This window comes from Pteronotus mesoamericanus, unplaced genomic scaffold (genome assembly GCF_021234165.1).
Source record: "Pteronotus mesoamericanus isolate MK-2021 breed Mesoamerican mustached bat unplaced genomic scaffold, CSHL_Meso_final contig_78, whole genome shotgun sequence".
In the NCBI taxonomy this organism is placed as follows: Eukaryota; Metazoa; Chordata; class Mammalia; order Chiroptera; family Mormoopidae; genus Pteronotus; species Pteronotus mesoamericanus.
The window spans coordinates 849,602-877,149 of NW_026555258.1; the positions used below are offsets into that span (position 1 = coordinate 849,602).

Genomic DNA, 27,548 nt, shown 5'->3' on the forward strand with positions numbered 1-27,548 from the left:
GGACCAGAGGCACAGGTGCCCGGGCCACGCAACACGGCAGCGGTGTTTCACCTGTCCACCAAGCACTGAGGTTCTGGGCAATGGGGCTATGCGGCCGTGGCCGCAGCCTGACCAGCCCCTGTGCGCCCGGGGCCCCCAGGGGACACGGCGACCTGGCACCCGAGGCTGTCCAGGCGAGGCCAGGAGCTGCCACTCCAACAGCCCCCAGGAACTCACAGGGTCCCAGGATGATCCGGCAAATGAGAAAGAAGAGCCAACCAACACGTAAGGGCAGAGCGCTGCTCCCATTCAATGTTCTCTTACAGAAAGGAAATAACCAGCATGCGTGCGCAGACCGAGGCAGGACCCCCAGCCCCGCAGGGACCCTCAGGGTGAGGCGTGCGGTAGCTCCGCGCAGGAGGCCCCACTGAACGGCGGGCCAGGGCCAGGGCTCCCAGCGTCAGGGATCCTCCCTGCACCGGCCAGGCTGTGCTGGACATTCCCTCCCACCCGGCTGGCCGGGAGAGCAGGGAGCAGAGGTTGCTTGTGGAGAGGGGGCCACCTTGGCAACGGGCGGGCTGCCCCCGAGCCCACAGGGCCCCCAAGGGGGCCGCGGGATCCGTGAGCCAGGCCCAGGCCGGGAGGAGTGAGGCTGAGGCGGCAAGAGCAGGGCGCGCCGGGGGGCTCAGGCATGCTCTGTGGGGCCAGGGCCGCCAGCGTGGGGGTGGGCAGTGGCGGTGGCCGGCAGGGGCCCAGCGCTGGGCTCCGGGGACGCCAGCACAGGGGCCGCGAAGCCGTCAGCAGGGTCTGTGTCGAGGTCCAGCCTCCAGTAAGCTTCGCACAGAGGCAGATCGTTAGCTTCGCAAAGACTTGAGCTTTTCCACCACCAGAGACCCAGGGAGAGAGGGGAGCAGGGAGGGGGAGCGGGGGAGGGAGAGCGAGACAGAAGCCGGGTTAAGAAAGCAGACAGCGCCCAGCACCTGCCTCTCCCGTGTGTGGCGCCCTGCCGGGCGGGCCCCCAGCGCGGGGCCCTTAGCATCCTGAAGGGAGGGGCCCACCAGGACCGGCCATGAAGGCCTGTGGCCCCAGCAGGCCCCCCGAATGACCTGGTAGGTGTCTGTCCTGCCTGTCGCCCGCTGTCCTGGCCCCTGCCGCTCTCCCATCCCGGCTCAGCCGCCCTCCTCTGGCTGGCGGCAGCCCACCTCGCTGCGGGGCAGCCGGCGTCCAAGGCTCACGGTGCGGCCTCGCAGTTCCTGCGCTTTGTGCGGACCCTGAGGGCAGAGGCCTGTCCTATTTCTGGGCCTGCCCTCGGCTGGGCCTGAGCCAGAATCGGACGACAGGAACAGGGACCCTGGTGTTTCGTCCGGCGCCACCGCAAACGGGTGCCTCGGCCAGCCCCCCATCTTGCCACCACGCTGCCGGGAGACGTGTGGTGAGGGCTCACCAAGGCCATGGAGGGGCACAGACGGACCCTGCCTGCCTCCCCGGCACCCCCCGCAGCCTGTCCTGTCTGCCTCAGGCTCCCGCCCCCCGCGGCCCGTCTCAGAAACCATCCCGGTCACAGGGCGGCGTCCCGAGGACGCAGAGGGCGAGCGGCAGACCAAGAGCAGATCGTGAGTGGAAAGCAGGCAAGCAAGGGCGGCAGCGGGGGCGGGGGGGCGGGCGAGTGGGGCGCTGGCCACAGGCAGGGAGGGCCGCCGACAGGCGTCCCAGGGTTCGGGACCGGGCCTCCCGAGGCCCTGGGACGCGGGGGCCACCAGGCCCACCCAGGCTGCTGTGGGAGAACTGGAGACCGACGGGGCAGGGTGTGGGAGCCTGGTGCCCGGGCCCTGCGGAGGGACCTCAGGCAGGTCCCCTCCCCGTTGCCCTCAACCTCAAGAGGCACGTTGTCCTGTGGCTGCTCACAGAGGCCTGGCCCTTGGGGACGACGGGGACAAACACCGGGAGGTGAAGGGATGCTGAAAACCCGGGGGGGCCGGGGGCAATGCCCTCAGCAGGCTCTGAACCCCCCCGGGGCCCTCGAGGACCCTTCTCGGAAGGCCTGATGTTAGGAGGTGCTCGCCACGTCTGCTGAGCTGCTGGGCATCAGGATCGCGGCGGCCCCGGAATGCTTGGGAGAAGCCTAGGGCCACCCCAGCCGGGCAGTGACATCGCGTCCCTTTCCACCGAGGCCGCGACGGGCAGGGGCCCCGAGGGGTGACACTGGACCCGAGCCCCAGACCACAGGCCGCGCAGGCGAACCCGTGCGCCCCGGCGTGGCTCCCGCGAGGCAGGAAGGAGCCTTTACGGGAGGGCGGCCTTGTTGGGGCGCAGGCGCAGGGGTGCGCACTCTGCATCTGCGGGCGGAGTGTGGGTTTTCTGAGCGAATGGGGACGGAGGAGTCCAGCCTGCCAGGCTCTGGCCTGTTTCCCCTACGTAAGTTACACCTGGGCCGAGATTTCTCAGGGCCCCCGCAGGGCCGGGGTGACGGGCTGCACCCACTGTGGCTCCCCTGGGGCCCGGCGCAGAGGACTCTGGCTCGGAGGACCAGGCTGGGCCAAATCGGGGTACCCCGGCCTGGCTTCCAGGGTCTTCCCTGCGTGAGATTCCCCCTCTCCCTCCTCCCCAGGACCCGCCCCGCACTACGGGGTTTGGTGATGCTGCAGGGACGCGCCTCCCTGGGCAAGCACCGCGTCCTGGGCACAGCCGGGGCGGCCAAGAGGAGCGAGCCCAGCCTTGGCCGGGGCGCTGGGCCCACGCTGATTAAAAAGCTAAGAGGAGCACGCAGTCACAAAGGGGCGGCCGGCACCCGCGCGGGGACGCGGGCTCCGGCCCCCCAGCCCTTGAAGTTCTGCGGTTTTCCGCCCGGGGCCCGGGGTCGGTTGCCAGTGTCAAGTGTCTGTGGACGAGGCGCTCTGACTGGGCGCTCGGCGGCCAGGGCCAGGCAGGGGCGGGAAGCCGGGACCTTCGGGGCGGCCGGCCCGGCCGGGCCGCGCCTGCTGGCCAGGCCCTCGTCCGCAGGTCCAGGCGCGGCCCTATTTGTACCTGGACGAGTAATACTCCTCCTCCAGCTCATAGAGGTCGATGGCGATCTCGTCCCGCAGGGTGATTAGCTTCCGGTCGCACTCCTCCTGCAGAGCGCGCAGCTGCTGGTTGCGCTGGTCGATGGCCTCGTTCACCGACGGGAAGTCGTTCAGGATGAGGAACTGCTTGAGGTCGGACACCAGCTTCATCAGGGACTCGCCCGCGCGGACCTGTGACGACGGGACCCAGAGCAGGCGGCACGGGTGTGACAGCGCCCGCCCCCATGCGCCTGCCGCTGGCCAGGCAGTGGCCTCGGTTTCCTCGCCGGCAAAGTGGGGGCTGCAGCCCTGGGTCGGAGTAGGAGCAAGAGAGCTAGGAGGTGGGTCAGCGGGGAGCAGGGTCCGGTCCCCCCACCGCATGAAACGGGGGGGGGTGGCGGTGGCAGGTGTCAGCAGCTTTGCAGCCCGGCCCCCCGCGCAGCCCCCGGCCCCGACCTGGGAGTACTGAGCTCCAACCACACGAGGGACGGAGCCCCGAGCCCACAGGCAGAACTGCTGTCCTGCCTGCCTGGCCCTGCCCTGCCTCCGGGCAGCCCGCCCGCCCGTGGGGCGGCTTCCCTTGGGACCGTTTCCTGCCTTTCCCCCTGTGGGCACACACCTACAGAAACAACAGGTGTGCTATCGCATCAGAAGGGACCAAAACGCATGCCCGGTTTCACTCAGAAATTTGGCTTTACACTTAGAAGGGATCTTGGGGAACTTCCTCGTCAACGAGGAAGGGGTGACCTGTCCCCAAGCAGTGCCCCCCTGCCTGCCCCTCCCACTCTGCCACACACAGCCCTCCTACTGTGGGGGTCTCCTAAGAAGTGGCTGGCCCCCCACCCAGGAGACCACAGAGGGGTCCCGAAGGGCTGCGGCCCAGGCCAGGCGTTCCCCCAGGGACTTACGATGTTGGCGGCTCGCACGTGCATCTCGTAATTGTCCTGCTCGCCCTGAGTGGCCCTGGACACCTGCGTCTCGTCCTCAATCTGGAGGACAAATGAGGGTGTCTCGGATGGGCCAGCGCCAGCCCGTGGGTTCCTGCCGCCTCCCCGCGTCCTGCCCGCCCTACTTTCCACAGCCAGGGCTGCTTCCCAGACCTGGGGTGACGGTCGGTTTCCCCCTCTTGTCACCCCCACCCAGGATCGAACCTGCATCCCGGCCTGTTGGCACGCACTCTAACACTTGGGTGCGCTACACCTGAGCTACTGGCGTGGGGCCAGACCTGGCAATTTAACTGGAGTTCCCTAAAGCGGCCTCAGCGGGACTTGCCCTCCGCGGGTTTATCTGTTCACCTGTTTGCTGCCGTCCACCCCCGGCTGCGCCCCAGCTGTTCTCCCCACGGGGACCAGGGCCACCAGCGGGCACCGGGCACTAGGTTACACTCCCGGTCAGAGCAGGCCGCTCCCCGGCGCGTCCCATCCGAAGGCACACGGCCGCCCACGCACCTTGGCGGTCTTGATGATCTCGGTGAAGTTGTCCATGATGGACTTGATGTCGTCCTTGAGCCGCTTGTTGTAGGACTGTAGCAGCGTCTCCTTACTCTGCGGCAGGGCCCTCTGCTGGGCCATGGCGGCGTCGGTCAGGGCAGGGAGCGGAGGCCCGCGGCCGCAGTGGGAACCTGGGATGCGGAGTCTGATGCGGGCGCGGCCAGCGCCCGCCGGCCAATCTCCGTGCCCCCGAGGACGCGCACGTCTCCGGATCCCCTCTTCGCCAAGCACACTCGTCTGATCCCTCGCCCGCAGGGGCGCCGCGCGGCCTCACGCCGTCTCCCGGGGCAGGCCTGCTACACCCTGCGCGGCCCCCACGGCCCCACCTCTCCCCCGACGGGCCCCTCCGACGGCCCCCGGCGCCCAGCAGCAGGGCGGGCTCCCGGAGCGCCGACCGCCTCCTCGCTGCTGCCCCGCGCCCCAGCGCTCGGCGCGAGGCACGGCGCGCGGCCCAAGGAGAGCACTCGCGGCCGTGGAGCGCTTCTGGGGAACATCCCGCGGCGACCCCGCCCCGCCACACCCACGTCCACACCTTGTCCGTGGCCCCCGGGCCCGGCGGGCACCTGGCCGGGATGGGGCGGGTGACGAGCGAGCGACCCGCGCGAAGTCCCGGCCCGTTGGTGCCTCTCCGCACCCGGAGCGTCCCGCTGCCGTGTCCACGCCCCTTCCGACCTCACAGCCCTCCTCCCGCTCTCGGCACCGCCCCCGGCACTGGGGCGGGCGTGAGGAGTCCTGTCACTTTAAATCCAAAATCCCGCGCACGCCCCAACTCTCGCGATCTCCCAGGTCGCATACATATTTCCCACAATTCCCTTTCCTTTCTCTCTCCACTCGCCGTCCAAGATGGTGAGACTCCCCGTGATCCCGTGTGTAGGCTCCGGCTCTGGGCTCTATCCGCTGCCATCCTCCTCGGGGCTCGGCCGCGCGGGGGTTTCTCCACCGCCTGGCGCGAGGGGAGCCCCGCGGGGCTTGGCCCATAAGCATTGGGCCAGGATGGGCTCCCCGGCGGCCGGGCCGGGGCGGGGTGGGGGAGGAACCGGCGAGCGCAGCGCCGCACTGCGGGCGTTGGAGCCGAAGCGGCGTGGAGCCGATCCCGAGCTTTCGGCGGGGGAGGCGAGAGGGCCCCTGTTGCCTCCGGGGCCGCCGCCCCGGCTCGTGCAGATGATGTGAGAGAATATTTGCTATCTGATCGGCGGTGCGGACCTCCCTGACCACCAAGATCGCTGATGCACGAGTGGGGCCGGGCGCGCGCGCGCGAGGGGGCTGCGATCGGCCCCGCCGACCCTAAGCGCCTGGCGGGGGCGGTGGTTCACCCGGGCTTTCTCCCCGCGCAGCCGAAGGGAAAGAAGGCCAAGGGGAAGAAGGTGGCGCCGGCCCCTGCCGTCGTGAAGAAGCAGGAGGCCAAGAAGGTGGTGAACCCCCTGTTCGAGAAGAGGCCCAAGAACTTCGGCATCGGTGAGTGCGGGCGCGGGGCGCGGCCCGGCGGCGCCCCGAGTCGTAGCGGGCGGGGGCGGGGCCGCGGGCGCGGGCGCTGCCCGCCGAGCGGGACCCGGGCCGGGGGGCAGAGCCCCGCTCAGTGCTGCGCTTCCCTTCGCAGGACAGGACATCCAGCCCAAGAGGGACCTCACCCGCTTCGTCAAGTGGCCGCGCTACATCCGGCTGCAGCGCCAGCGCGCGATCCTCTACAAGCGCCTGAAAGTGCCCCCTGCCATTAACCAGTTCACCCAGGCGCTGGACCGCCAGACGGGTGCGTGCGCGGTGGGCTGGCTGTCGCGGGGCAGGGCTCCTCGTGCAGCCGCGGGCCCGAGCCTGGCCCCCCTGAAGAGGTTCTTACCCGCCCCCGTTCTGAGAGCTGTTTTTTTATTTGCTTCTGTAATTACTTTTGAGGGACATTTATTTCTAGGAGAGAGAAGGGAAGGAGAAAGAAACACCCATGTGGGGCGGCCTCTTACGTGTCCCCAACCCGGGGCTGGGCCGTGCCTGGGAATCGAACCGGCGACCCTGTGGTTCACAGGCCGGCGCTCGGGCCACTGAGCCGCAGCGGCCAGGGCAGGTGTACTTGTTTTTGGGGGGGGGGGTGCCCTGACCGGGAATTGGACCGGCGCTGGAACTGGCGACCTGCTTTGCGGGGCGGTGCCCCGCTCACTGCGCTGCACGGGCCCGGGCTGTCCTGAGACCTCTCGTCGTGCGGCTCCCGTCCAGGACAGCGGCCCAGCGCTCACTGCAGGAGGTGACGAGGATGGGAACCCCGCTCCAGGCCTGAACGGGTGCTTGTTTCCCCAGCCACGCAGCTGCTCAAGCTGGCCCACAAGTACCGGCCGGAGACAAAGCAGGAGAAGAAGCAGAGGCTGCTGGCCCGGGCTGAGAAAAAGGCTGCCGGCAAAGGGGACGTCCCCACCAAGAGGCCCCCCGTCCTCCGAGCAGGTGAGCGGGTCCCGGAAGAGGAGCGGGTCCCCGGCCGGCGCCGCTGCTCCTGCTGCGGAGCGGCTCTCCGGTGCCGCGCCCGGCCGCCCGCCCTCACGGGGCCTGTTTGGTGCTGCAGGGGTTAACACCGTCACCACCCTGGTGGAGAACAAGAAGGCCCAGCTGGTCGTGATTGCGCACGACGTGGACCCCATCGAGGTACGTGGGCCCGGCGGCTGGACCCGGCCGGGTCCGTGTGTCGGGGCCAAAGTGGGGGTGACGGCTTCTCGCCCAAGGCCGGTACCGACAAGAGACCCAGGCTGTCTGGTGGCTGTTGCGATGATGTGATTTTCTCACTGAATTAAGCCTTGAAGTGCAAATACATGAGCTTTTTAACCCTGAGCAACTGCCACTCAGTTGGCGTGAGTGAGTCACTGCCTCGGGCAAGAGCACCGTCTCAGCGCTGACGCTGTCTTCCAGCTGGTGGTCTTCCTGCCCGCCCTGTGCCGGAAGATGGGCGTCCCCTACTGCATCATCAAGGGCAAGGCCCGGCTGGGGCGCCTGGTCCACAGGAAGACCTGCACCTCGGTCGCCTTCACACAGGTTAACTCGTGAGTATGCAGCGGGCCCAGGGCCCCGTGGGCCCGGTGGGGACAGCCGTCCCCCGCGTTCACTCCATCGGTTCAGGTCCTACCTTAACACCCTTATCTGAATCTTTGCCAATGATGGTTATGAATTTCTTCATCTGAATAAGTCATGTGGTCAAGTTGTAACTGAGGCAAAAGGCGTATGTTTGGAGCCAGAACGGCTGCTGTTCCTGCTCTCGGGGCGGGGGCGGGGGCGAGGGGACGGAGCCAGGGACCCACACGTTCCCTTGTCTTGTAAGGGAGGACAAAGGCGCTCTGGCCAAGCTGGTGGAAGCCATCCGGACCAATTACAATGACAGATACGACGAGGTAGGACGCAGTTTTGGGCGGAGTACTGTTCGGGTAAAGCAAGCCTTTGGCCGGGGCGGCTGGCCCTCTCCGAGCCGCCTGTGCTGGCCAGGCCTGCGGCCGCTGAGCAGAGCCCCACGAGCTGCGTGCCTTGGGAGCCCCGACCAGGCTGACAGGGCCTCCTCTCGTCTTGCAGATCCGCCGCCACTGGGGAGGCAACGTCCTGGGCCCCAAGTCGGTGGCTCGCATCGCCAAGCTGGAGAAGGCCAAGGCCAAGGAGCTGGCCACCAAGTTGGGCTGAGCGTGTTCTGGGGGTCTCTGTATATAACAGTAATAAAAACTCTCTTTCAATTGGTGTCTCTGGTGTTTGGGGGTGAAAGGGATCAACCTCGCAGCCTGTAAGGAGGGAATGGGGGTGAGTGCATCTTGAAACTGGGGTCCTCGGCGCCCGCAGGTCCGAGCTACTGGGTGAGTGGCTTAGCGTGCTGGGCCGTGGGGGCAGGCGGTCGCTGAGTCTAGGCAGAGAAGGCGCAGCGTGTGTAGCAGTCAGTGATTTATTTACACCAGCGGCGCGTGGCCCGGCATGAAACCGGAGCTCTGGGGCCCCGCGGCTTCTCGGGGCAGGGCTGTGTCGGGCAGTCCTGTCATGTGCCCGGAGTCCGGTGTAGGAATTTCTTAAACCACAGGTACGAGGTGGCCGCGCACAGTCCGTACCTGGGGGGACAGTGTCCAGTGAAGGTTCTGGAGGGGGGGTGCCGAGAGAGCAGCTGGGGGCGGGACTCACCAGGTGACGACATACTGCAGGTGCTCGTTCCGCAGAGTGACTCTGGTCTGCCCTCCGATGGGGCCCCCAGGGACTGTGCTCTCTGCAGGGACCGGGTGCAGGGCCTCAGTCTCCCCCTCTTGGCCCTCTTCCCCAGACCTGCTGCTCTCTCCCCGCCCACCTCAAGTCACTAACAGGACCTCCCTGGGCCTGGCCAGCCCTCGGGGCCACCTCTTCTCACCTTGTGCCCCACCCCCCACATGCTGCATCGCAAACTGGCACTGACGCCAGCCGCCCGGGGTGGGCCGTCACAACCTACTGAAGTCCGCGTCGATGAAGATGGGGTCTGCGCCCGTGAAGTTGGCCATGGCCTCCAGGTCCCGGTAATGCCAGTGGTTCCTTTCTGGATCATTCTCGGGGACAAAAGGCTTCCTGGTTTCTGCCAGCCGCACGATCCCAACCAGGTCCACGTCTCCTTCAACCTGAACAGGAAAGCCAGGGGCTGCTCCTGGGGGCGCACAGCACGGGGAAGGGGCGGCCCCCACGGCCTCACTCACCCTAGGAAAAGGTCACGCCCCTACCTGGCCTTTCTGCCGCGTGTCGGGGTTCACCTTCTTCCGAGGGACAAACCCTCTGTTGACCAGGATGGTGACTCTGGAGTGACGAGAGCATGCAGGGTGCGGTGGGCAAAGGGCTTTGAATCCAGCATCTTCAGGGACGATGCTGGGCAGGGGGAGGGTTAAAACGGGGCTCTGGAGACAGCGGAGCTGGTGCCGCCAGCCCCTGGCCAGGGACCGCGGAAGGTCCCCTCGCGCCTGCCTCTTGATTGGTGAGAGCCACCAACCCTGCCAGGAGAGGAAGGTTAACCCCCCCCCCACCGCCTCCCCCTTGTGCCCCACCCACTGCAACATGCAGCCAGGGGCTCACGCCCCAGGGGCTGGGCTCAGGCGGCCTCTCCTCGCTTGAACAATGACGAGCAGTTTCCCTGTGCAGCTGCCTCCAATGTCCCTTCCCAGCCCTTGGACCAGGGAGCTGCGGTGGCAAGGACCCCCAGGTTTCACCTGAACGTCAACACTGCGGGAGGCGCTCCCCCAAGCCCCTGGCCGGGCATGCCTTTTCCCCCGGGAGGCTCCTGCCGCCCCTGCGCGCCCAAGCTGGCCCGCGCGGCCCTGGCGGCCTTCCTGTGCCGACTCCCTGCACACACAGCTCCTCCTGCGATTATTCCTCCTGCAGCCCCAGTCACTTAGCGTGTGGCCACTGGCCAGTTTATCCCTGTTCCCCTTTCAGAGCTTAGCATGCAGGAGTTGTGCAGCAGCGAGTTAAAGGAATTGGCCTGATAACCCTTTGAAGAACTGAGCCTTTCTAGGTATCTTGGATTCCCCAGGGTCTTCCCAGGTTGGGGCTGAGAGGGAGAGAGGAACAGGAGCCGCTGTGACTGCACCGCCAGGCCCTTCGGCTCCCTGCGCGTCTGCTCACCCCAGACCGGTGCAGTGGAAAGGCGTGATGACGTAGGCGCCGCTCTGGACTGAGGAGGAGAGCCGGCCGGCCTCCCGGGCCTCCCGGGCCGGGTCCACCATGGTCCGTGGCATCATATACAGCTCCTTGGAGTGGTCAAAGCGCCCCCTGACCCTCACAGGCCTGTACTCCAGGTGTTTCAGCTCTATCGGGCTGCACGGGGGCGAGGAGAAATGTTGCTGAGGCCAGGCGTCGTTGGGGAGGACAAACCCTTTCCTCTTGGGGCTGCAAACCACAAAGGCCCCCACGGCCTGAAGGTGATGCAGGCGATGCGCAGGCACAGTGGGGCTGGCCGGCTGCAGGGAGTGCCCGCGGACGGGGAAGCCGATCCTTTTGATGTCACGTGGGAACGGCCCTGTGCTGCCAAACAGTCCACGTTTGCAAGAGGAGCTAAAAACGTGGACTCCTGCACAAACTGACCTTCTGTGCAGGCTAAAGTCCCATCTGCAGGCACAGGTTCGTGCCCCTGGAGGGACAGCTTCGCTGAGTACAGCTGTTGTCTAGGACAGAGCTTGGAAGGGAGGGGAGAGGGCAGGAGCATTTAGGGCCCTTGTTCAAAACAGCACTCCAGTCACGACATGGCAGTGCGTGCTGTCACCCTCCAGCTAAGCATCACTGCTTTATAAGGCCGTCCACACTGAGGGGGACGCCTCACGGACAGCGGACCTGAAGAGAGGGTGGAATCCAGGATGACAGATTTTTCCAGGTCCTTCAGGCAGCTTCCTGAGGGCGACCGTGTCAGCAAGAAGCCCAGCAGGACCCCTGATCTTGCAGGCTCCCCTCTGAGGCCCAGGGTGGCAAGCCGAAGCCAGGCTCCAAGACTGACCCCGGTGAGACCAGCCCCAGGCTGGCAGCCGCACACTCACTCTGCTGGCAGAGGGATGGGCTCAGCCATAACCCTGGACTCCAGCTCTGCGATCAGCTTCAGCTTCCACCTCCGACGCTGGACCTATGGACACAGAGCACGAGCCCAAGCAGGTGGCAGCAGGGTCGAGGGCTCGGGGCCACAAGAGCCAGAGGCCAGTTTTTACCTGCCATGTCCCCAGGCCGAAGGCGGTCACAGGAATGAGAAGCAGGAACCACCGGAGAAAGGAGTCATCATCTGCTTTTGGGGCAGATGCTTCTGCTGCTGAACTGCCACTCCTGCTTGACCTCCAGGCCAACCCTGGGGGGTTTTACAACACTGGCTTGGGGTCAGAAGCCCCCGAAGACGCGCCAACACTGCCCCGAAGCGTGAGGACAGGAGGAGAGGGCAGCCGGCGCGCCTGTATCCAGCCTGGACCCCGACCCAGTGCCTGGCACACAGCCCCCAGTGGGTGTTTACTGGCTGGCTGACTGAGACCCAGGCCTTGGTCTTGGCTCTGCCACCAACCGCGCCCCTGGGTAACTGGGCCATGGCGCCACCCTGCGCGCAGGCGGATGCTGAGATGGACGCTGCTGGGTAAGATGCACCGGCCCTGGCTACTACGGTGGCTTGAAGAGGCAGAACCGTGATACAAACTCAGGATAGTGTTTTTCAGGGCGCTCCTAACAGTTTTGCTTCCCCTCCCCAAAGTAAAAGAAAACGTGTATTTGGAACGTGGCAGAGGTACTAGAAGTGAGCCAGCCGGGCCGTGCAGGCTCCAGAAACGAGTGACAGAGGCAGAGGTGTCTGGCGCCCAGGAGGGGGAAAGGCCGAGGTAAGGCCCCTGGGGATGATGGGGACGGAAGGTGCCGGTGTGATCAGGAAGGAAAGAGCGTGCCAGCTTCGCTTTCTCATGGCTCAGGCATTCCGAGACGGAACATACACAGAAAGTACGTTTAAGCTCTGAGAGGTCAGTCCCATCACAGGACAGTGCTGCGGCCCCCGGGGGCGGGGGGGGGGGGGGGGCGGTGAGAAGCAGCCCTGGGGCAGGCGGGCTGGCAGCGCTCCCTTGGGGACGCGCTCTGCACGCACCCATCAGCCCCTGCTGCCCCAACGAGACCTGCTTTCCTGTAGGCCCCGGGGCCCCTGGCCTGAGTCTTGGGTCGGTCCCTCATGAGACCAGTGAGACTTCGGTTAGTTACTTAACGTCTCCGCACTGATGCTGCGGACGGCGATCAGGGCCTTTCCCCGCACCCACAGGCCGTGCGCCGAGGAGGGCAAGGCGGCTTTCCCCAGGTGCCCACCGGGAAGACCGCTCACCTGCGCGCGGGGGCACCGCGAGGAAGCTCCTCCAGGCCGCGCGGGCGGGGACCTGCGGAGGCGCGAGGGCGGGTGAGCTCCCCAGCCCGAGGCGCGGCCCCCCCCCGCCCCCCCGCACCAGCCCGCCCAGCCGCCCGGCCGCCCCGCGCCCCAGCCCCGCGCCGGTAGCGCGCGCCACCTGCCCCAGCCACCGCGCCGCCGCTGCCATAGCCCCGCGGGTGGTTCCGGGGTCCGGCGGCATTTGCTTCCGGGGCACCGCCAAGCCCCGCCCCCGTCCGGCCCGCGTGGTTCGAGCTCCGCAGGCTGCCCAGCCATGGATGGGCTGCCCGCCGACGTGCGAGCCTTCCTGCGCGAGCACCCGAGCCTGCGGTTGGAGCCGGGCGCCTGCAAGGTGCGTGGGACCGGAGCCCCTGACCGCCCTGGGATCCCGCCCTGGCCCGCGCCCGGCGCCCCCTGACCGCCCCGCCTCCTGCCCGCAGGTGAGGTGCGCTCTGACCGGCCACGAGCTGCCCTGCCGCCTGCCCGAGCTCCGGGTCTACACCAGCGGCAGGAAGTACCGGCGGCTGGCACGCGCCTGCCCCGCCTTCGACTACGCGGCGTTCGAGCCGCACATCGTGCCCAGCACCAAGAACCCGTACGTGCGGGGCGGGCGGGGGCGGGCGGGGGCGGCCTGGGCCTGGCCGCCGAACCGCGGACCCCCGAGTCCGCCCCGCGGGGCGCCCGCCCGCCCGGAGCCAGGAAACCCGCGAGGCAGGCGGGGGCCCAGAGCCCGGGCGAGGCCCGTCCCTGCGAAGCGTGCTGGCTTTTTTGTAACGTGCGGTTTGTCCCTCGGGCCTGTCTGGAGCTCTCGAGCCCAGGTTCACAGTTTGGCTCTAAAGCAGAACTGACATTTGGCTGAGTGTGTGGTTGACAGAAATAGTCAACGGGAAGAGGGGCGGCATTACACTCCTTCGTGGGGAGCCTTCCCGAGGGAGTCCTCGCGGGTTCTTGCCGCAGAGCGAGCGAGGGTGGGTCTGGCGCCCCACAATCGGCGAGGCCACTGGCAGTCTGGGTCAGCGGTTCTCCGCAAGCTTTTCAGGACCCCGATGCCCAGGCCTCGTCTTAGACACCCCCACCCCTATCACCCTCGGCGTGGTTCTGAGAGGCAGCCCCGGTGGCCAGCTCGGGTCTGGATGCCCTCGTGACCTCTCAGGGCAAACCGAGGCCTCCCTGCCCCTCAGGTCCCAGTTGTTTTGCAAACTCACCCTGCGGCACATCAACAAGTCCCCAGAGCACGTGCTGAGGCACACGCGGGGCTGGCGCTACCAGAAAGCTCTGCACAACTGTAAGTGATGTGGGGGACACAGCCTGCCTGGCCACCGGGGCCCGGGTGCACGCCTGCCCTCTCCCAGGACAGCACGCAGAGGGGGCCGAGGGGGCCGAGGGGGCGTCTGGGTCCTTTTTGGGTGGATGCACCGCCCCACACAGCAGGGGGAGAGGGGCAGAGCAGGGAGCGGTCCCCCAGTCCGGTCCTCGCCTCACGCCATCCACCGGTTCTGCGAGTTTAAGTGGAACGGGGTCCAACCGAGCCGCTGTACCTTTGGCGCCTTGACTAGCGTTAAGTCCCTGCAGCATCTCATCAGTGTTCCGACAGACGGACCTCGTTGGAGGGCCTGTGATGGCTGCTGCCGGCGGACCGGGCCGGGGCCCGGGAGGGCCCGCCTGACTCGGGGGGCCTGGGAGAGGCTCTCTGAGGGCCCCCCTTTAGGCCGGGGCGGAGGGACCTGCGGAGCAGGCGAGGACAGGCTCTGAGGCACAGGCGCGGGGCGGGGGAGCTGCAGAAGGCTGTGCCGTCGCAACCGCGGGTGCGGCGGTGGGCCGGCGGGGCAGGCCCGGGGGGCCGCGGTCCGGAGCCCCATGCAGCCGGGCACGGGGACTGGGCTGAAGCCAGGATCTGCGTGACCTGGGTGTCTCGGCATCACTGTTCCTGGGGGGCGGGGGTAGGAGTCGAGGAGGGGACGGGGTGGCTGTGCGGTCCTCCAGGTGAAGGTGCTGCTGGGGCTCCCAGCTGGGTTGCCAGGTGTTGGCAGGGAAGGTGGGGGGACGTGGCAGGTCCTGACCGCCCTGTGGGTGGGGTTGCTGGTGGGGCGCGAGGGGCAGGGGAGTCCCGCGTGCTCGGCCTGAGAACGAGTAGGCGCCGGTGGGCGGCGGCGCGGAGCGTGGAGTCTGGGTGTCAGGCTTCTGGGGAAATTGAAAGGGAAAGGCGGGCGCCTCAAACGGGAGGTGCTGGGGAGGGACGCTGTCGACGGGAACGTCCACGCCCAGGTGCTGTGGGCGTCTGCGCAGCCAGGTGCGGGGGCAGGGCCGCACTGGCCCAGGAGGGACCGGTGTCTGGGCCCGAGAGGAGGTTCAAGGAGGAAGAGGCAGACCCTTACCAAGCGTCAGCAAAGGGGAGACTGGACAGAGGCTGCTGAGTGGCGTGGCGGGGCAGAGCCGGGGCCGGGGGAGGGGACCCGGCGGGCGGCCGGGGGGGCCTGAAGCCAAGAAGATAAGGAGGGGGCCCGTCTCCCCCTGCGGGCGGGCGGGCGGATGGCTCGCGGTCCACGCCGGTGCCTGGGGCCCCGCGGAGCCGTGCGGGGCTGGGCTTGAGCCTCTCGCCATCGGCAGGGAGGAGCTGGGGCTGGCCTGGCTCCCGGTCAGTGAGGGGCAGCTCCAAGGCCGGCCCCTGGGCAGAGACGGGCAGAGGGGTGCGGAGGAGACGCGACGTGTGGGTTCTGGTCGTGATGCGGCCGTGGAGTAGGAGGCAGAGAGGAACGGGGGATGGGGTCCGGGAGGTGGCTGGGGTACGCGGGGACCCCAGCAGGGCTGTCCACGCCGTGAACGATGGCAGGAGCTGGGGGCAGCGAGACCCAGGCCCCCGCCGCTGCCTGCCCCCGAGGGAGCAGCGCTGCCTAGGGAGGCCTCCCCGAGTCCGCGGTGCAGGAGGGGCGGGGGCTCCAGTGGGGTCCTTCCGTGGGAGCCCAGTCCTTGAGCGCCCGGGGGTCAAGGTCAGCAGAGCAGGCGCCAGCTGCCACCAAGCCGCCGTTCCTGACGGGGGCTGTGGTCTCCTGGCCACAGGCTGGCATGGCTTCCAGGGCAGGCGCGCCAGCCCCGGGTAGCGCGGTGCCCCCGCAGCCGGGGGAGGGCGCTCAAGGCCCAGGTGACCTGTGTCGCCTTGCCCCTCGGCCACACCCTGCTGGCCTCTCCTGTCCAGGGAGGAGCCGAGCTGGTGGCATGTCCCTGCCACCGCTGGCAACACACCAGGGGACGGGTCCAGGGCCCCGAGGACAGGCCCGGGCGCAGGGGCAGCATGCTGGTCTGTCGCGCAGATGAGCAGTGTCAGAGGCAGGGCGTGGAGTATGTGCCCGCCTGCCTCCTGCCCCGGAAGAGGAGGAGGAGGGACGACCGGGTGGACAGCGACGGGCCGCCCCGCCCGGGAGCAGCCTTCTGGGAGCCCGAGTCCAGCGACGGCGAGGGCGCGGCCCCGAGCGGCAGCGAGGACAGCATGACGGACCTGTACCCGCGTAAGCCAGGACGTGTCCCCTCCCCTCGCCCTCCTGTGGGCTGTCATGTGGATTTGGGTCACGGCGGCTCCCCCCTCCGCTCGGCCCCGCACCCCTGCACCCTCATCGCCACCCGCCTCCTTCCAGCGGAGCTGTTCCCCAGAAAGCAGCTCGGGGCGGCTGAGCGCGGGGAGGACACGGACGGCGCCCTGGCAGGCGAGGACCAGAGGCCACGGCACCCGGCCGAAAAGCGCCCGGACCGAGGGGAGGCGGGCGCGCACCGGGCACCGGCCCCCAAACGCCGGAAGGTGCGGGCCGTGCGCGCAGCAGCGTACTTCGTGAGGGTTTTCGGTTTCCTTAGGGGGACGGAGGGAAGCCCTCGGTGGGGAACCCCCCCAGACACCTGCGTAAGCCCCAGCAGAGGCTGCCGACGGGCGGGCTGTTCCCCGAGCCGCACCGCACCGCACGGAGCACACCCGCTGGTCTGAGGGCAGCTGCCCGGTGCAGCACAGGAGCCTGGGGGGGCCCCCGGAGACGCCACCCTGCACCTTTGGGGAGGGGGCAGGCGTTTCAGTCCCCCCAGCGGGCGAGCAGAACGGCGCTGGTCGAGCTCTTCGTTGCGTGGTTGGGGGCGTCAACCGCTGCCTGCGATGAGGCCACCGTAGGCGGAGAGCTGACCTGGGTGTCGCACGGAAGCCGGGCCGTGGGCCAGCGGCCCTCCATCCTGGGACTGACTGGGACTCTGTTTCCGCCGCAGCACAAGCAGCAGCCGCCGCCGCCGGCCTCACCGCGGAGGCTGGAAAGCCGTCGCCGCGGACCGAGGCGCTTCAGCTCTTTCAAGCAGTCAGGTTAACGAGGGGCCGCTGGGGAAGCGTCTCCTGGCTTCTCTGGAGTCGGCGCATCTCCCGTGTTCCCGTGTTCCTCTTCCAGGGCCCCCTCAGGGCCTCTGCACTGTGGAGGGTCCCCAGGCTTTTTCCATCCACTTGTTGGTGGCCCTGAGCGCAGGGGACAAATCCCACTCTGGGTGTGGCCTGAGGCTCCTCCCCACGGCACCTGGGGAGCCGGAGCCAGGCCTGCCCACCCGGACAGCACCCAAGGGTTACACTGCATACAACAAATGCCATTATTTATTTTGTTTCCAAAAATCAAAATGTTTTCAAACACAACTAAGGTATAAAATACAGCATAAAATGAGATTGATACCTATTTTCCCACATAAAGCAAAAAAAATTCGTCAGAAATTGTTTTTGCCAAAACCAATTGGTAGCTTGTCTTCCTCTCCTCCCGGCAAAAGTGTCGGCCCCCAGGCACGCGGGCCGGGCCGGCGACCGAGGAGGACCCTGCCACCAGGCCTCCTGGGCTCAGCCCGCCCCCACAGACCAACAGGGGCCTCCAGGCACAGGGCCGCAGAGGTCCCTCATCTGCCAGAAAGTGCCGGAGACACAACGTGGCTGAAGGTGCCATTCGCTGGGGCCCTCGGGGCCAATGGGCTGTCAGAGGGAGGGCGTGTGGGCAGGAGACCCCCCCCCCCAGGCTGAGCGGGAACCTGGGAAACCACCCTCCACGGAGGGAGTGGGAGTGGCCTGCCCCGCAGCCACAGCCTCGTCCACACGGCGCTCGGGATGCGCCTCTGCGGTGTGGGGCACGGGCAGGTGGGGGAAGCGGCGCCATCGCCCCCTTGGGTGAGGAGGGTCCAGGCTGCAGAGGCAGGCGCTGTTCTGAGGGCTCTGGTGGGCGCCCGGCGGCTTCCCGCACCCTGGGATGCCGGTGGGGGGGGGTGACTCCAGTCCCTGCCGGCAGCCGTCGCTGGGATACAGGCGAGTGGGAGGAGCAAGGAGCACTCGCCCCCCAAGAGCAGAACCGCGGTGTAAGGCAGCGTTAGGAAACCTCAACTGCAGGCGTCGGTCCGATGGGTAAGGCTTTGCGAACCGCGGAGCAGCCGGGGCTGCACCTGGTGTAGCCGGGGGGGGCGCCGTGAGCGCGGAGAGGCAGCCGTGGCCGCGCGGCCTGGGAGGCCCCTCGGGCCCACGCGGACCCGGCAGCACCGGCTTTAGCTGAGGCTCTGAAAGGCCGAGTGTGAGGTACCTGGTCTGTGAGCCGGCGCCGCCGCCGCCCTACCCCCTTGTGGCCGCTGACCCTCCCCAGCAGGTCACACGGGAGTGGCCGGGGCCCCCGCGGCTTCCCCGGGCACCGCCAGGCCAGGGGCTCGTCCCCCCCGGAGCCGCTGCAGCTCCAAGGGCGCGACCCCGTGTAAACTACGCCCCTCTGGGCCGGTGTCCCGGCTCATCGATGACTTGGCCACAAACGGCGGCCCCTCTGATGCCGCCTCGTGCTAGGGGTGGGAGTTTCCACTGTCCCCGTGAAGTATCACAACGCAAGGCAGAAGCGCACGGAAGCTGGGGGGCGGTTCTAAGCCAGGGAGTTTGACTGAGGTCGGACTAGGCCATTCGAAATCGTTTAGTAGTTTTAGCTAAAAACGTAAACTTTTTAAAAAATAAGAGGGAGACTGCTTTGAAGGATACACAGATGTATCTGCTCACAGTACAGCTTGAGGGCCCCCATCACCCGAGAGAGAAACGAGACAGAAGAGGCCGCGGCCGGCCGACCCCTCGTGCCCCGGGGCCAAGCTGACGCCTGCAGGGGGCGGGCGCGCCGGCCACCCGGCTGGCCCTGACCCATCAGCCCGCAGGTGGCGGGTCCAGAGCAGATTTAGCCATCGATTTTCAGGTGTCTGCAAAGAGTTCTCAAACATCTGTGCCTTTACGGGGGGGGAGGGGTACATAAACGCTGGCCATGGTGTCGAGTCCGCCCCAGCCAGCCCTCGGCGGCCACGGCCACGGGCCGTGCCAGGCAGGGAGGGGCCGTTACCACTCTTTCTTCTTCTCATCCATGGAGACGCCCCCGGGGCCCAGAGCCACCACCAGGAGCAAGCCTCCGATCACGGACATGGTCTGGAAGAAGTCGTACTTGAGGAAGTCGTGCATGGGCTTATAGACGGGAATGGTCCAGAAGGCGTTGAAGTACACGTTGATGGCGAACAGCCAGACGACAAGAGTCAAGGCGGCCAGCTTGGTTTTGAAGCCGATGGCCACTAAAATCATCAGGGCGGTGCCCACAATGTTCTGCAGGATCTGTCCCAGGGTGGGGGAGGGCGAGAAACGCAGATGCGTGAGGAAGAGGAGGGACAGCGGGTCAGGCCTTACAATCAGGCCCTGTCACTGACGTGTCTGCACCCGGGCGGTGGGACTCGGGGGTGTTTTGGGAGACCCAGCCCACAGCCAGGCCATGCAGGCGGGGAGGCAGCGCTCTGGTGCTGCAGGCGGGTGCCCCGGAGCCCCCCCACCGCCCCGCCCAGCAGTCGACTGGGTGCCACTGGGGGCAAAGGCCGGCTCAGTGAGCTTCCGGGGGACAAGGACAGAACCTTCTCCCCCTCTGCACCCCCAACACACACAGACGGTGAGACAGGCAAGGGAGCAAAGAGAAGCAGGACGTCTGCGTAAGGGACGGGGTCGCTGATTCGGGCCTTTGTTTGCTCAGAGGGCGGCTTCCTGGCACGCAGCCCCCCACCCTTGTTTCTGTCGAGAGCATTGAAAGGCCGGCTTCCTTCGAGCCAAGCCCTCCCCGCAGCTCCCCCACCAGGCTCCGCACACAGCCAGCGGCAGGGGGGCCGGGGGGCCGGGGGGCCGCGGGCCGGCCAGCCAACCCAGCGGGGGCACTTACGGAGAAGAAGCTGGCGTCGAAGTGGAGGAGCGTCATGAACATCAAGACCAGCAGGACCCTGCCCCCCAGCTGCATGTACTGCCGGGGGGAGCTCTCGCGCATGGTGGGCACGCCCGCGAACATGCTCTTGCCCTCCGAGCGGGACTCCGCCAGCAGCAGCAGCAGGCCGCCGCCCAGGGCCAGGTTCCTGAGGGGCAGAGGCGCTGGCTCGTCGCCGAGTCGGGCTCTCGGGCCGCCAGCCCCGAGGGGGAGACCGTGGGCCCCTCTGCCCCCTCCGCAGACCAAGCGGGACATGCAGGGCGCGCGTCCCTGGGACCCCAGGCTGGTGCCCCACCTGCACCATCCCACCACTTATGCTGCTGAAGACAAAGGTGTGTCCGTGCCACTAGACAGTGACAGTCGCCGAGCACTCAAACCCAGTGCTGGTCTCAGCTTTACTGTCGACCGGCTGGGTCCCTGTGACCAAGTGTGTTTCCACCTGGACCCTCCCTCCCTCCCGCCCCTCGTGAAATCTGCGGTCTGGAGAGGCAACGTGCTCTCGCGTGTGTGCTGGGGGATCCGGCGGGGGGGCCGGGTGGAGAAGGCCCTGCCGTGGGGCCGCAGAAGCCGGGTCTGGGCCCAGGAAGCCGAGGGTCCCAGCACCAAGGGCAGGTGGGGCAGGGAAGCGGCGCCCGCAGTGCACGTACCTCATCAGAAACTTCAAGTCCCACAAGATGCTGTAGGCGATTGTCTGGGGGCAGAGGACAGAGAAACCCCTGAGCGACAGCACAGCTGCATGGCCGCCTTTCCCACCCAGTCAACAGCATCAGGCAGTTTTTCAAATAGAAGATACACAAAAGCAGTCCAGGACCCCGGGGATGGCTCTGGGTCAGGTCCGAGCCGAGCCCAGGTGCCTTGGAGAGCGCGGCGGCTGGAGACCCCGGTCCCAACGCCCCAGCCCCCCAGCCGTGGGTTAAAGCCCACGTCGGACCAGCCAGGTCGTCTTCGCCACAGTGGGAAACGCCAGTGAAGGAGGGGCCTGTCGCAGCCCGGCCCTTGTCAGGGAAACTGCAGAGGGCGCGGAAGGCGGGTGCCCCCAGCTCGGCACCTCGCGGGGCCTGGCCCTGCTGCGCCGCCGCCTCCCCCGAGTGTCCCTTGAGGACATGGAGCCAATTCTCAGAAGAGGACAGGCTCTCCAGGGACAGGGACGGGAGGGCTCAGGCGGACGCTGAACCCCCAGATACGCCTCTCCAGGCGCCCTGCCCCGACCGCAGCCGCCCCGGTGCCCGCTCACCTGCAGCGCTATGATGCCGAAGAGCCCGAAGCAGGCGTACCGCACGAAGTTCCTGCTCAGCACCAGCACGCAGCCAGCTGGGGGCGGGGGGGGGGCCTGAGTGGTGGGCGAGGAGGAGGAGCCCCACACGAGCTGGCCGCCGCGCCCCACCCCTGCAAGCTGCCCCACGCAAAACTCAAGCCGCAAGAGGACGAGGGCCCGGTCCGACCCGACCCCACGCATGTCAGGCAGCGGCTGCCGCCCCAGGCTCCCTGGGGCGCCGCAAGGTAGGCCGCGAGGGCACGTCCCTGTGCTGCCCACGTGTACAGGGCGGTGGCCGCCCCCGAGGACGGCCAGGGGCGGCGGGCTCGGGGGGCCGCCGTGAGCCATGTCTGGCTTAGCCTCCCCTCCCCCTTCACCTCGACTGCCCCTGCCGGACAGGGGTCCTCACGGCCCGGCTCCTCCCTGGCTCACCCGCGTCTCCGGCTCTGGGCGCTTCGACACGGGCCGGGCCCAGTGCACGAGAAGCCCCGGCTGAACGCACACCCCCGCGCCCACCCTGAGCCACTCACTCAGCTGCCCCAGCAGGTTGAGGAGCACGAAGGACGAGGCCACCAGGTAGCCGCAGCCCCAGGTGCTGTCGATGTAGTCCCGCTGCTCGCCCCACTGGAACCACATGCGCACGCCGTCCTCCAGGAAGGTGCTGATCAGGCAGAGGCGCGCCACGTGCGGCAGGTACTGCTTCGTGACACGGAGGAACTGTTGGGCACAGGCGCCTGTGAGAGGCTGTGGCCAGCCCTGGCCCCCGCCAGGCGCTTCCTGGGCGCCAGCCGCGCTGCACCGGGCTGCCGAGCTCAGAGCCCGCGCAGAGATGGTGTGACCCTCTTCCGTGACCTCTGCCGTCTCAACAGACACGCCTAGTGGCAGCTATAGTCGCCAAGCAAGAACTGCCACGAGACACAGCCTCTACCCGCAAGCAAGGGCCTCAGCAGGTTAGAACCCGAGGGAGAGGGGCTGCCGGGTGGGGCTGAGCCCTCAGCCCCCGCCACCCCAGCGGCGCTGGCTCGGAGCCCCTCTGGCGAAGGGTGGGAGGCGCTCCTGAGCCACAGTGCGCGGGGGCTGCAGCCCGGGGCCGGGCCCAGCGGGCCTCGTGGTCGGCCATCGTGAGCCCCCGAGGCACGGCCGGCGCCCGTGTGCAGGCAGGCCCCTCGTGGAGCTCGGGCGCCGCATGCGCGCTGTCATGGATGAACACCTGAATGCGACACAGGCACCGGCCAGGAAGCTCGGGGGTTTCTGAAGGGCCTGACAGGCCTAAGCAAACTAAGAACACGCGACAAATGGGGTGGACGGCCGCTTCCACGGCCGTGACGTCCAGGCATGGGGAGTCGCTGGCCGGCGTCAGAGGCAGCGGCACACCTGTCACTTGCACCTGCCGCGCACAAGCCGTGCCGTTTACAACGCATGATCAGGGGACAAGCCAAGGCACAGACGGCACCGGGCGCGCCCTCCCAGCTGCTCGCAGCTGAGATAGGCAGGGGCAGCCCCCGAGGGCGCGCGATAACAGCAGGGACTCGGGAGAAAGATCGGGACCCACCCCCGAGAGCGGTGCGTCAGCAGCGAGTCTAAAGGGCGCCCGCAGGCCTGCCCTCAAGGGGACAGCAGGTTCATGTCCCAGCCCCTCTGGGGGCCGACTAAACCACTGCGGGAATGAGGTGCAGATAACAGCACCTCTTGATTCCTGGCACTTGTGGGAGGCTGCGTGGAGGCGCCAGGACCGCTGGGGCTGCCCTTCGCACGGCCGCGGGGCTCGCCAGCTCTGGGGAGCCACAGCCGCCTCCCGGCTCCACGCCCCACGGGGCGCCCCTGCCGCCTTTCTGCAGCCGAGGACAGCCGGGCTGACGGTTGCCAAGGGCTGTTCCAATTCTGATGAGCAGGAGAGAAGGGACCTGCTGTGAAAAGGGGCCCCAACTGCTCCAGGTGGACGCTGGAGGCCACGCAGAGACGCACACAGGACGCACACGGCCGCGGTGGGAGCGCGCACGCCACGGCGGGCAGCGGGCACCGTGTCCCTCCCGTTTCTGCCTCCCAACACTTTCAAAATGCCCAGCAACGGCCAGCTGCCCCTCGGCCCCAGGAGATAAACAGCACCCCTCGGCTCTAAGGCCGGGGCCTCCCGCCAAGGCCCCCCGCCGAGCGAGCCTGGCTGCACCTGGCGGGCCTCACAGGGACGTGGGAGCTTCGCAGGAGCCTCGGCGCGGCCGAGCAGACTCCGGCTGCAGCCTCGGGGGGCCGCCGGGGGAGGGCGCCCAGGGACACAGGCATCGCTGTGGGCGGTGCCCTGACTTGCTTCCCGAGTGGTGCTTGCGCTCAAGGGTGTGGGGGGCGTCGCAGGCCCGTGCACACCGCGGGACTTCAGTCCTGGAGCGCCGTGTGGACGCGGGCGGCAGGGCAGCCGTGAGGCGCGGGCGGGGTGAGAGCCTCCGTGGGGAGTCTGGACTCTAATTGGAGTGTCTGGTCGGAGGATTAAAGGGGAGGGAGAGAGCCTTCGCCTCAGACAGACAGGAGGCTCGTCCCTCCCTCCCACGCAGACGGGCGGGGAGACAGACGCCGCTTTACTTTGGAAAACCCACTGTGAGGACCCAAGCCTCTGTGCTCTGGCCCGAAGACGCATCCAGTTTCTGAGGTCCGATGCGGCCTGGGGTCAGGCCACTTTACTCTCTCGTGTGTCTGGCCAGTTCAGAGCCCGCCCTTGGCCAGCCGCCCTCCAGCGAGCACCTGTCTGGACCGGCCGCGGAAAGAACCGCATGCACCAACACTAGACCAGACCCAATTTTTGCCTTATTTCCGACACGTGTCTTGGTCCCCATGGTTCAGAACTGGCCACTGAGCCACTCCGTGCCGCTCCACACTGGCCCCTCGGGTGCAGAGAGGAGCCTGGGCCCAGGCCCTGGGCAGCATGAACAGGGGTCCAGTTCATGCACAAGGCCAAGGCCCTGCGACCCAAGCCGCCGCTCTCAGGAGGGACGCAGGCGGCACAGCTGGGGGCGGGCCCGACCCCTCCCGGCCCCTCCCGGCCCCTCCCGGCCCCGTGATCAAGCCCCTTGGACAGCACCGGGCGGCTTCAGAGACACGCTTCAGAGACACGCGGGCCTAAGAGTCTTCCCAGGGGCTGTCGCTTTAGAGGCTTGAAGGGGCCTTAAGAAACGTGATTACACCAGCCTGAGCCACCACTCTGGGAACAGAGCGACCAGCCCCACAGCCTCGGGCAGCTCCCGCACCACAGGAAAGCTGCCTCTTCCGCCTGTCGGGGCCAGCGGAGCCGGGAAAGCCGCCTGCCATTCCTGCCTGGCGACAGCTCCGAGGTGGAAGAGCGGGCAGCCCGCCTTCCTTTCCTCATCACCAAGGCCGGCCCGCGCCTACCTCTCCCCGGACACCGGAGCCTGTGGCCGGGCCACTCCTCGGGCCGAGTTCGGCGGCACGAGAGTGCGGCAACTGCCCCATGCCCGTCCGCCGGGCCCCCAGGACCCCCAGCCAGGCTCCCTGGGTGCCGCTCCATGGCTTTGTGCTGCACCTGGAGGGACAGGCAGGGGTCCACTGGCCCTGAGCTGGACAGGTGGCCTGGCTTTCTCTAAGAAAGGCCGACGTGGGACAAAGGGCCCCCCTCACCGCAGACAGGCGGCAGAGAACCCAGTGGCGCCGCACCTTCCGGGGGGGCCTCTCTAACCACAGTCTCCCCACGTCCCCGCCCCAGACAGGCGAGCAGGGAAGCGTGCGTCAGCGCGCGCGTCCTCTCTCCCACTCCCGATGGTGCGGGGCAGGAGACCCGGGGGTGGGTGTGGGGCAAAGGACAGAGCGAAGGAGGGGGGGAAACGCTCAGAGCGCGCACCGCGTGGCGGCACGAGCCGCGGCCGCAGAGCCCGACACCGGCAGCCATGCCCGCTCAGCGTCCCGTGAGGCCGTCCTCGCTACCCAGCGCTTTCCCGGAGGCCCTGGGGGTGACAGCCCTCCAGACTGGCTCCGTCAGGACGCAGCCCGTGTGAGAAGAGCAAGGCCACCCTGGAGCGCGGGGCCCCGCGCAGCGTGTGCCACCTTGGTGACAAGCCACCAGGCAGGGCCCAGTAAGTGCTAGCACCCCTGCTTGTGGCGTCACACTACACACGGGCAGCGCGGACCTGCGCAGGGCAGGAAATAATTCTGGACTGCTGAGCTCATCAGCCTCGGCCCTCTGACGAGGTCTCAGACGGCCTCCGGTGCCCGGCGGCTCCCGCGGTGAGAGCTCGCAGCCCTGTGTGCGGCACCTGGCCCTCTGGGAGCCGGAGGACACTGTCACCGGCTGCCCAGGGCAAGGAGCCCGGTGCCAGAGCCAGCTCAAAAGGAGCTGGCCGGCGCCAGCCAGCTGGACCGCTCGCCCTGTGCTCTGGCCGCCGCCGCCGGCCCGGAGGGGAGGCCACGGGACAGCCACGCAAGCCTCCCTCCGCACGCCTGAGGGCGGGGATGCCGGGGTCGCCTGGCTCGGGCCAGAGGGCAGCAGCCCCCAGCCCCGCCGGCCTTCCCACAGCGACCCTCACCTGGTGCCAGCTGCCCTGCGTGCCCACCGGGGCCTCCCAGGCCCCAGGCTCTGCTGCGTCTGTGTAACGCAGGCAGCGCACGAAGGAGCAGAAGGGCGTGCCCCGGGGAGAGCTGAAGGGCTTGTCAGCGGGGAGCTGATCGCCTGATAGCTGGCAGCAGCCTGACTAAGTCGTTTTATCTGGAGCTGGTTATGAAATTCACTTGCAAAACCAGGGTCCTCCAGGCCAAAGAGCCAGGGCACGCGGCCCTCGCGGCTCCCTGCCCTTGCGACCCCCTCGGCTAACAGGAGCCCGCTTCCTCGGGAGTCGCTGCCGGGGGAGAGAAAACTGGGTCACCAAATTATGTCGATGGAAACCAACAGCGAAGGCCTGTGCGGCTCCTGAGTGTTTCACTCTCAACTGTCTCCGCGAGAGATGCACGTTTTAAACTGTGTCTGTAACACAAAATCACGGCCTTAGGAAAAACCAGGCTCCGAAACCACGTACCTCGCCCCCCCCACCCCTGTCCCGATCGGTTCTATAACATTGGGCCACAGCAGAGCCGGGCACCGAGAACCCAGTCACCCAGCTCCGGCGGGGGGGGGGGCACGGCGGGGGCACGGAAAATCTTGTTCACTGATAGCTGATCAGGAAACACTCCCTTTTCTTTAAATCACACACCAGCCTTCCAAGAATCCCAGCCGCAGAGGGTGGGCGCGGGATATCCACCCCCACGAAAGCAGACGCTGAACCTCACTGCTTTGAACTCGGGCAAAGGCGACACACAAGCCTGTCCTGGGCCACCAAGAAGACAGGGCCGGGTCTGCCCGCAGGGAGACACAAGGGACGCTTGCAGACTAAGCACCCCCGCCCACCCCACACACTGCCAAGACTGGGCGCTTGTCCCGTCCCCCTTCCGGGACCTCCGTCTGTCCATCGGGCTCTCGGCCTGGTTACTCGGCTGCCGGCCTGGCAGCTTCCGGGGCTGGCAGGACCGCCGGTGCGCTCGGGGAAGGAGAGCCGGGGAAGCCGGGCCTCCCCTCCTCCCAGGCTTGTGTAAGAGGGATCCTCATTCAAATCAGCCCCAGGGCAGAGTCCAGGAAGGGAAACTGCGGGGTCAAAGGGACCCCACCGAGTCCACACGCCCGGGGACGGGAAAAGAAAACGTGCCGTGCTTTCTGTAGTTGGGATGCATGCCAGGGCGCCCCCTTTCCTCCGGGAGGACCCCCAGACTGCCTGTCTGACCAACCCCGGTTCAGGATCCAGCCCCCCTCCCCGCCTCCTAGGAGCGCCCGGGCAGAGGACAGGCGGGCAGGGATGGCCCCGGCAGCCGGGAGGGCAGGGCGCTCACCGAGCCCCCCAGGGCTCGCGCCGCCGCCTCGGGGACGGGGAGGCGGCCGCTCACACCCCTCGCCTTCCAGGAAGGCCCGGGCCAGCCTGCGGGGACGGGTCACCGAGCTGGGAGCAGAAGCAGGGCTCGGAAACACATCCCGGACCGTGGTGAGGAGGCGGCCAGGAGGGCAGGCTGGGCCGGCGCCCGGGTCTGGGGGTGTCCCAGGTCGGGACAGGCAACGGGCCCCGGCCGGAGGGCCGTGGTTGGGGGAGGGGGCGCGATCCCTGCGGTGGGATCCGGAGGGGCGAGGGCACGGCCCAGGCTTCGGGCGGTCGAGCGGGGCTCGGGGCGGGGGGCCGGCTCTGGGAACGGTCGGGGCGCGGGGTCGGGGTCGGGGCCGGGCAGCGGCGGGGACCCGGGGGAGGGGGCCCGGGCGGGGAGGCCGCCGGGCCCGCAGGCCGCACCTGGTCGGCGAAGTCCTCAGCCGTGCCCATCAGGTCGTTCTGGCCCATGGCGGCGGCGGGAGGCTCGGCTCGCTCGCTCGCTCGCTCGCTCGGCGTCCGGCCCGTCGGCGCCCGCGCCCTTCGCGGCCTCCACAGGAAGTGCCCGGCGGCCGGCCTGGCTTCTCGTCGGCAGCTCCGGCGGCTGCCACGTAGGCCAAGCCTTAAAGGGGCCGCGCCGGCGGGCCCGCCCGGGCCGCGCCTTAAAGGGGCCACGCACCGCCCGCAGCCGCACCGCGCGCCGCGCTCGCGGCTCCGCCCCCCGCGCCCTTAGGTCCCACCCGCCGCGCTCCGGCCCCGCCCGCCGCGCTTCGACCTCAGCGTCTCTCCTGGCCCCGCCCATCGAGCTCGGCCCCGCCCTCCGTGTTCGAGGCTCCACCCAGCA

The 27,548-nt window shown here is 68.2% G+C and overlaps 5 protein-coding genes and 3 non-coding genes across 11 annotated transcripts; 5 read left to right on the top strand and 3 right to left on the bottom strand.

The window, feature by feature from the left end:
• Positions 1-406: 406 nt before the first annotated feature.
• MED22 (mediator complex subunit 22) lies at positions 407-5,162 on the bottom strand. 3 transcript variants are annotated; one of them, XM_054584129.1, is made up of 5 exons: positions 5,074-5,162; positions 4,469-4,641; positions 3,929-4,009; positions 3,004-3,212; positions 407-854 (listed from the first exon to the last, which is right to left on the bottom strand). In XM_054584129.1, exons 2-5 carry the CDS (start codon positions 4,589-4,591, stop codon positions 665-667), a joined length of 603 nt encoding a protein of 200 aa, XP_054440104.1. In that variant the 5' UTR covers positions 4,592-4,641; positions 5,074-5,162; the 3' UTR covers positions 407-664. The 3 variants fall into 3 exon arrangements, with proteins under 3 accessions (XP_054440104.1, XP_054440103.1, XP_054440102.1); XM_054584128.1 differs by having other exon boundaries at positions 5,043-5,162; XM_054584127.1 differs by lacking the exon at positions 5,074-5,162 and having other exon boundaries at positions 4,469-4,801.
• Positions 5,163-5,295: 133 nt separating this feature from the next.
• RPL7A (ribosomal protein L7a) lies at positions 5,296-8,199 on the top strand. Its single transcript, XM_054584133.1, has 8 exons — positions 5,296-5,356; positions 5,845-5,965; positions 6,108-6,257; positions 6,794-6,934; positions 7,053-7,132; positions 7,394-7,524; positions 7,800-7,869; positions 8,045-8,199. Exons 1-8 carry the CDS (start codon positions 5,354-5,356, stop codon positions 8,147-8,149), a joined length of 801 nt encoding a protein of 266 aa, XP_054440108.1. The 5' UTR covers positions 5,296-5,353; the 3' UTR covers positions 8,150-8,199.
• LOC129079719 (small nucleolar RNA SNORD24) lies at positions 5,667-5,741 on the top strand. The gene has a single exon (XR_008530082.1). It is a non-coding gene; the product is annotated as a small nucleolar RNA SNORD24 (small nucleolar RNA).
• On the top strand, positions 7,248-7,320 carry LOC129079717 (small nucleolar RNA SNORD36). Its single transcript, XR_008530080.1, has one exon. It is a non-coding gene; the product is annotated as a small nucleolar RNA SNORD36 (small nucleolar RNA).
• LOC129079718 (small nucleolar RNA SNORD36) lies at positions 7,630-7,696 on the top strand. The gene has a single exon (XR_008530081.1). It is a non-coding gene; the product is annotated as a small nucleolar RNA SNORD36 (small nucleolar RNA).
• Positions 8,200-8,389: 190 nt separating the features above from the next.
• LOC129079159 (surfeit locus protein 1) lies at positions 8,390-12,543 on the bottom strand. Of its 2 annotated transcripts, none has more exons than XM_054584130.1 (9): positions 12,466-12,543; positions 12,291-12,342; positions 11,158-11,291; positions 10,993-11,075; positions 10,088-10,279; positions 9,193-9,265; positions 8,931-9,093; positions 8,633-8,714; positions 8,390-8,562 (listed from the first exon to the last, which is right to left on the bottom strand). In XM_054584130.1, exons 1-9 carry the CDS (start codon positions 12,529-12,531, stop codon positions 8,493-8,495), a joined length of 915 nt encoding a protein of 304 aa, XP_054440105.1. In that variant the 5' UTR covers positions 12,532-12,543; the 3' UTR covers positions 8,390-8,492. The 2 variants fall into 2 exon arrangements, with proteins under 2 accessions (XP_054440105.1, XP_054440106.1); XM_054584131.1 differs by having other exon boundaries at positions 12,469-12,535.
• A 2-nt stretch (positions 12,544-12,545) lies between these two features.
• SURF2 (surfeit 2) lies at positions 12,546-17,002 on the top strand. The gene is made up of 6 exons (XM_054584714.1): positions 12,546-12,681; positions 12,770-12,924; positions 13,511-13,614; positions 15,638-15,832; positions 15,959-16,119; positions 16,569-17,002. Exons 1-6 carry the CDS (start codon positions 12,604-12,606, stop codon positions 16,662-16,664), a joined length of 789 nt encoding a protein of 262 aa, XP_054440689.1. The 5' UTR covers positions 12,546-12,603; the 3' UTR covers positions 16,665-17,002.
• On the bottom strand, positions 16,991-27,325 carry SURF4 (surfeit 4). The gene is made up of 6 exons (XM_054584132.1): positions 27,128-27,325; positions 21,356-21,542; positions 20,805-20,881; positions 20,218-20,261; positions 19,532-19,718; positions 16,991-18,942 (listed from the first exon to the last, which is right to left on the bottom strand). The coding sequence occupies exons 1-6, from the start codon at positions 27,173-27,175 to the stop codon at positions 18,676-18,678; spliced, it is 810 nt and encodes a 269-aa protein (XP_054440107.1). The 5' UTR covers positions 27,176-27,325; the 3' UTR covers positions 16,991-18,675.
• Between the last annotated feature and the right edge of the window lie 223 nt (positions 27,326-27,548).

Coding starts and splice junctions, on each gene's coding strand:
- LOC129079159 (XM_054584130.1), bottom strand. CDS start 12,531: ATGCCGCCGGACCCCGGAACCACCCGCGGGGCTATGGCAGCGGCGGCG. Junction 11,292..12,290: donor CGCGGTGCCCCCGCGCGCAG/GTGAGCGGTCTT, acceptor AAAACCCCCCAG/GGTTGGCCTGGAGGTCAAGC. Junction 9,266..10,087: donor TTCCACTGCACCGGTCTGGG/GTGAGCAGACGC, acceptor TCGTCACTCCAG/AGTCACCATCCTGGTCAACA.
- MED22 (XM_054584129.1), bottom strand. CDS start 4,591: ATGGCCCAGCAGAGGGCCCTGCCGCAGAGTAAGGAGACGCTGCTACAG. Junction 4,010..4,468: donor AGATCATCAAGACCGCCAAG/GTGCGTGGGCGG, acceptor TTTGTCCTCCAG/ATTGAGGACGAGACGCAGGT. Junction 3,213..3,928: donor ACGTGCGAGCCGCCAACATC/GTAAGTCCCTGG, acceptor CCGTCGTCACAG/GTCCGCGCGGGCGAGTCCCT.
- SURF2 (XM_054584714.1), top strand. CDS start 12,604: ATGGATGGGCTGCCCGCCGACGTGCGAGCCTTCCTGCGCGAGCACCCG. Junction 12,682..12,769: donor TGGAGCCGGGCGCCTGCAAG/GTGCGTGGGACC, acceptor TCCTGCCCGCAG/GTGAGGTGCGCTCTGACCGG. Junction 15,833..15,958: donor CATGACGGACCTGTACCCGC/GTAAGCCAGGAC, acceptor GCCTCCTTCCAG/CGGAGCTGTTCCCCAGAAAG.
- SURF4 (XM_054584132.1), bottom strand. CDS start 27,175: ATGGGCCAGAACGACCTGATGGGCACGGCTGAGGACTTCGCCGACCAG. Junction 20,882..21,355: donor CAACCTGCTGGGGCAGCTGA/GTGAGTGGCTCA, acceptor CCCCGCCCCCAG/CTGGCTGCGTGCTGGTGCTG. Junction 20,262..20,804: donor TCGGCATCATAGCGCTGCAG/GTGAGCGGGCAC, acceptor CTCTGCCCCCAG/ACAATCGCCTACAGCATCTT.
- RPL7A (XM_054584133.1), top strand. Junction 5,966..6,107: donor GCCCAAGAACTTCGGCATCG/GTGAGTGCGGGC, acceptor TTCCCTTCGCAG/GACAGGACATCCAGCCCAAG. Junction 6,935..7,052: donor GCCCCCCGTCCTCCGAGCAG/GTGAGCGGGTCC, acceptor TTGGTGCTGCAG/GGGTTAACACCGTCACCACC.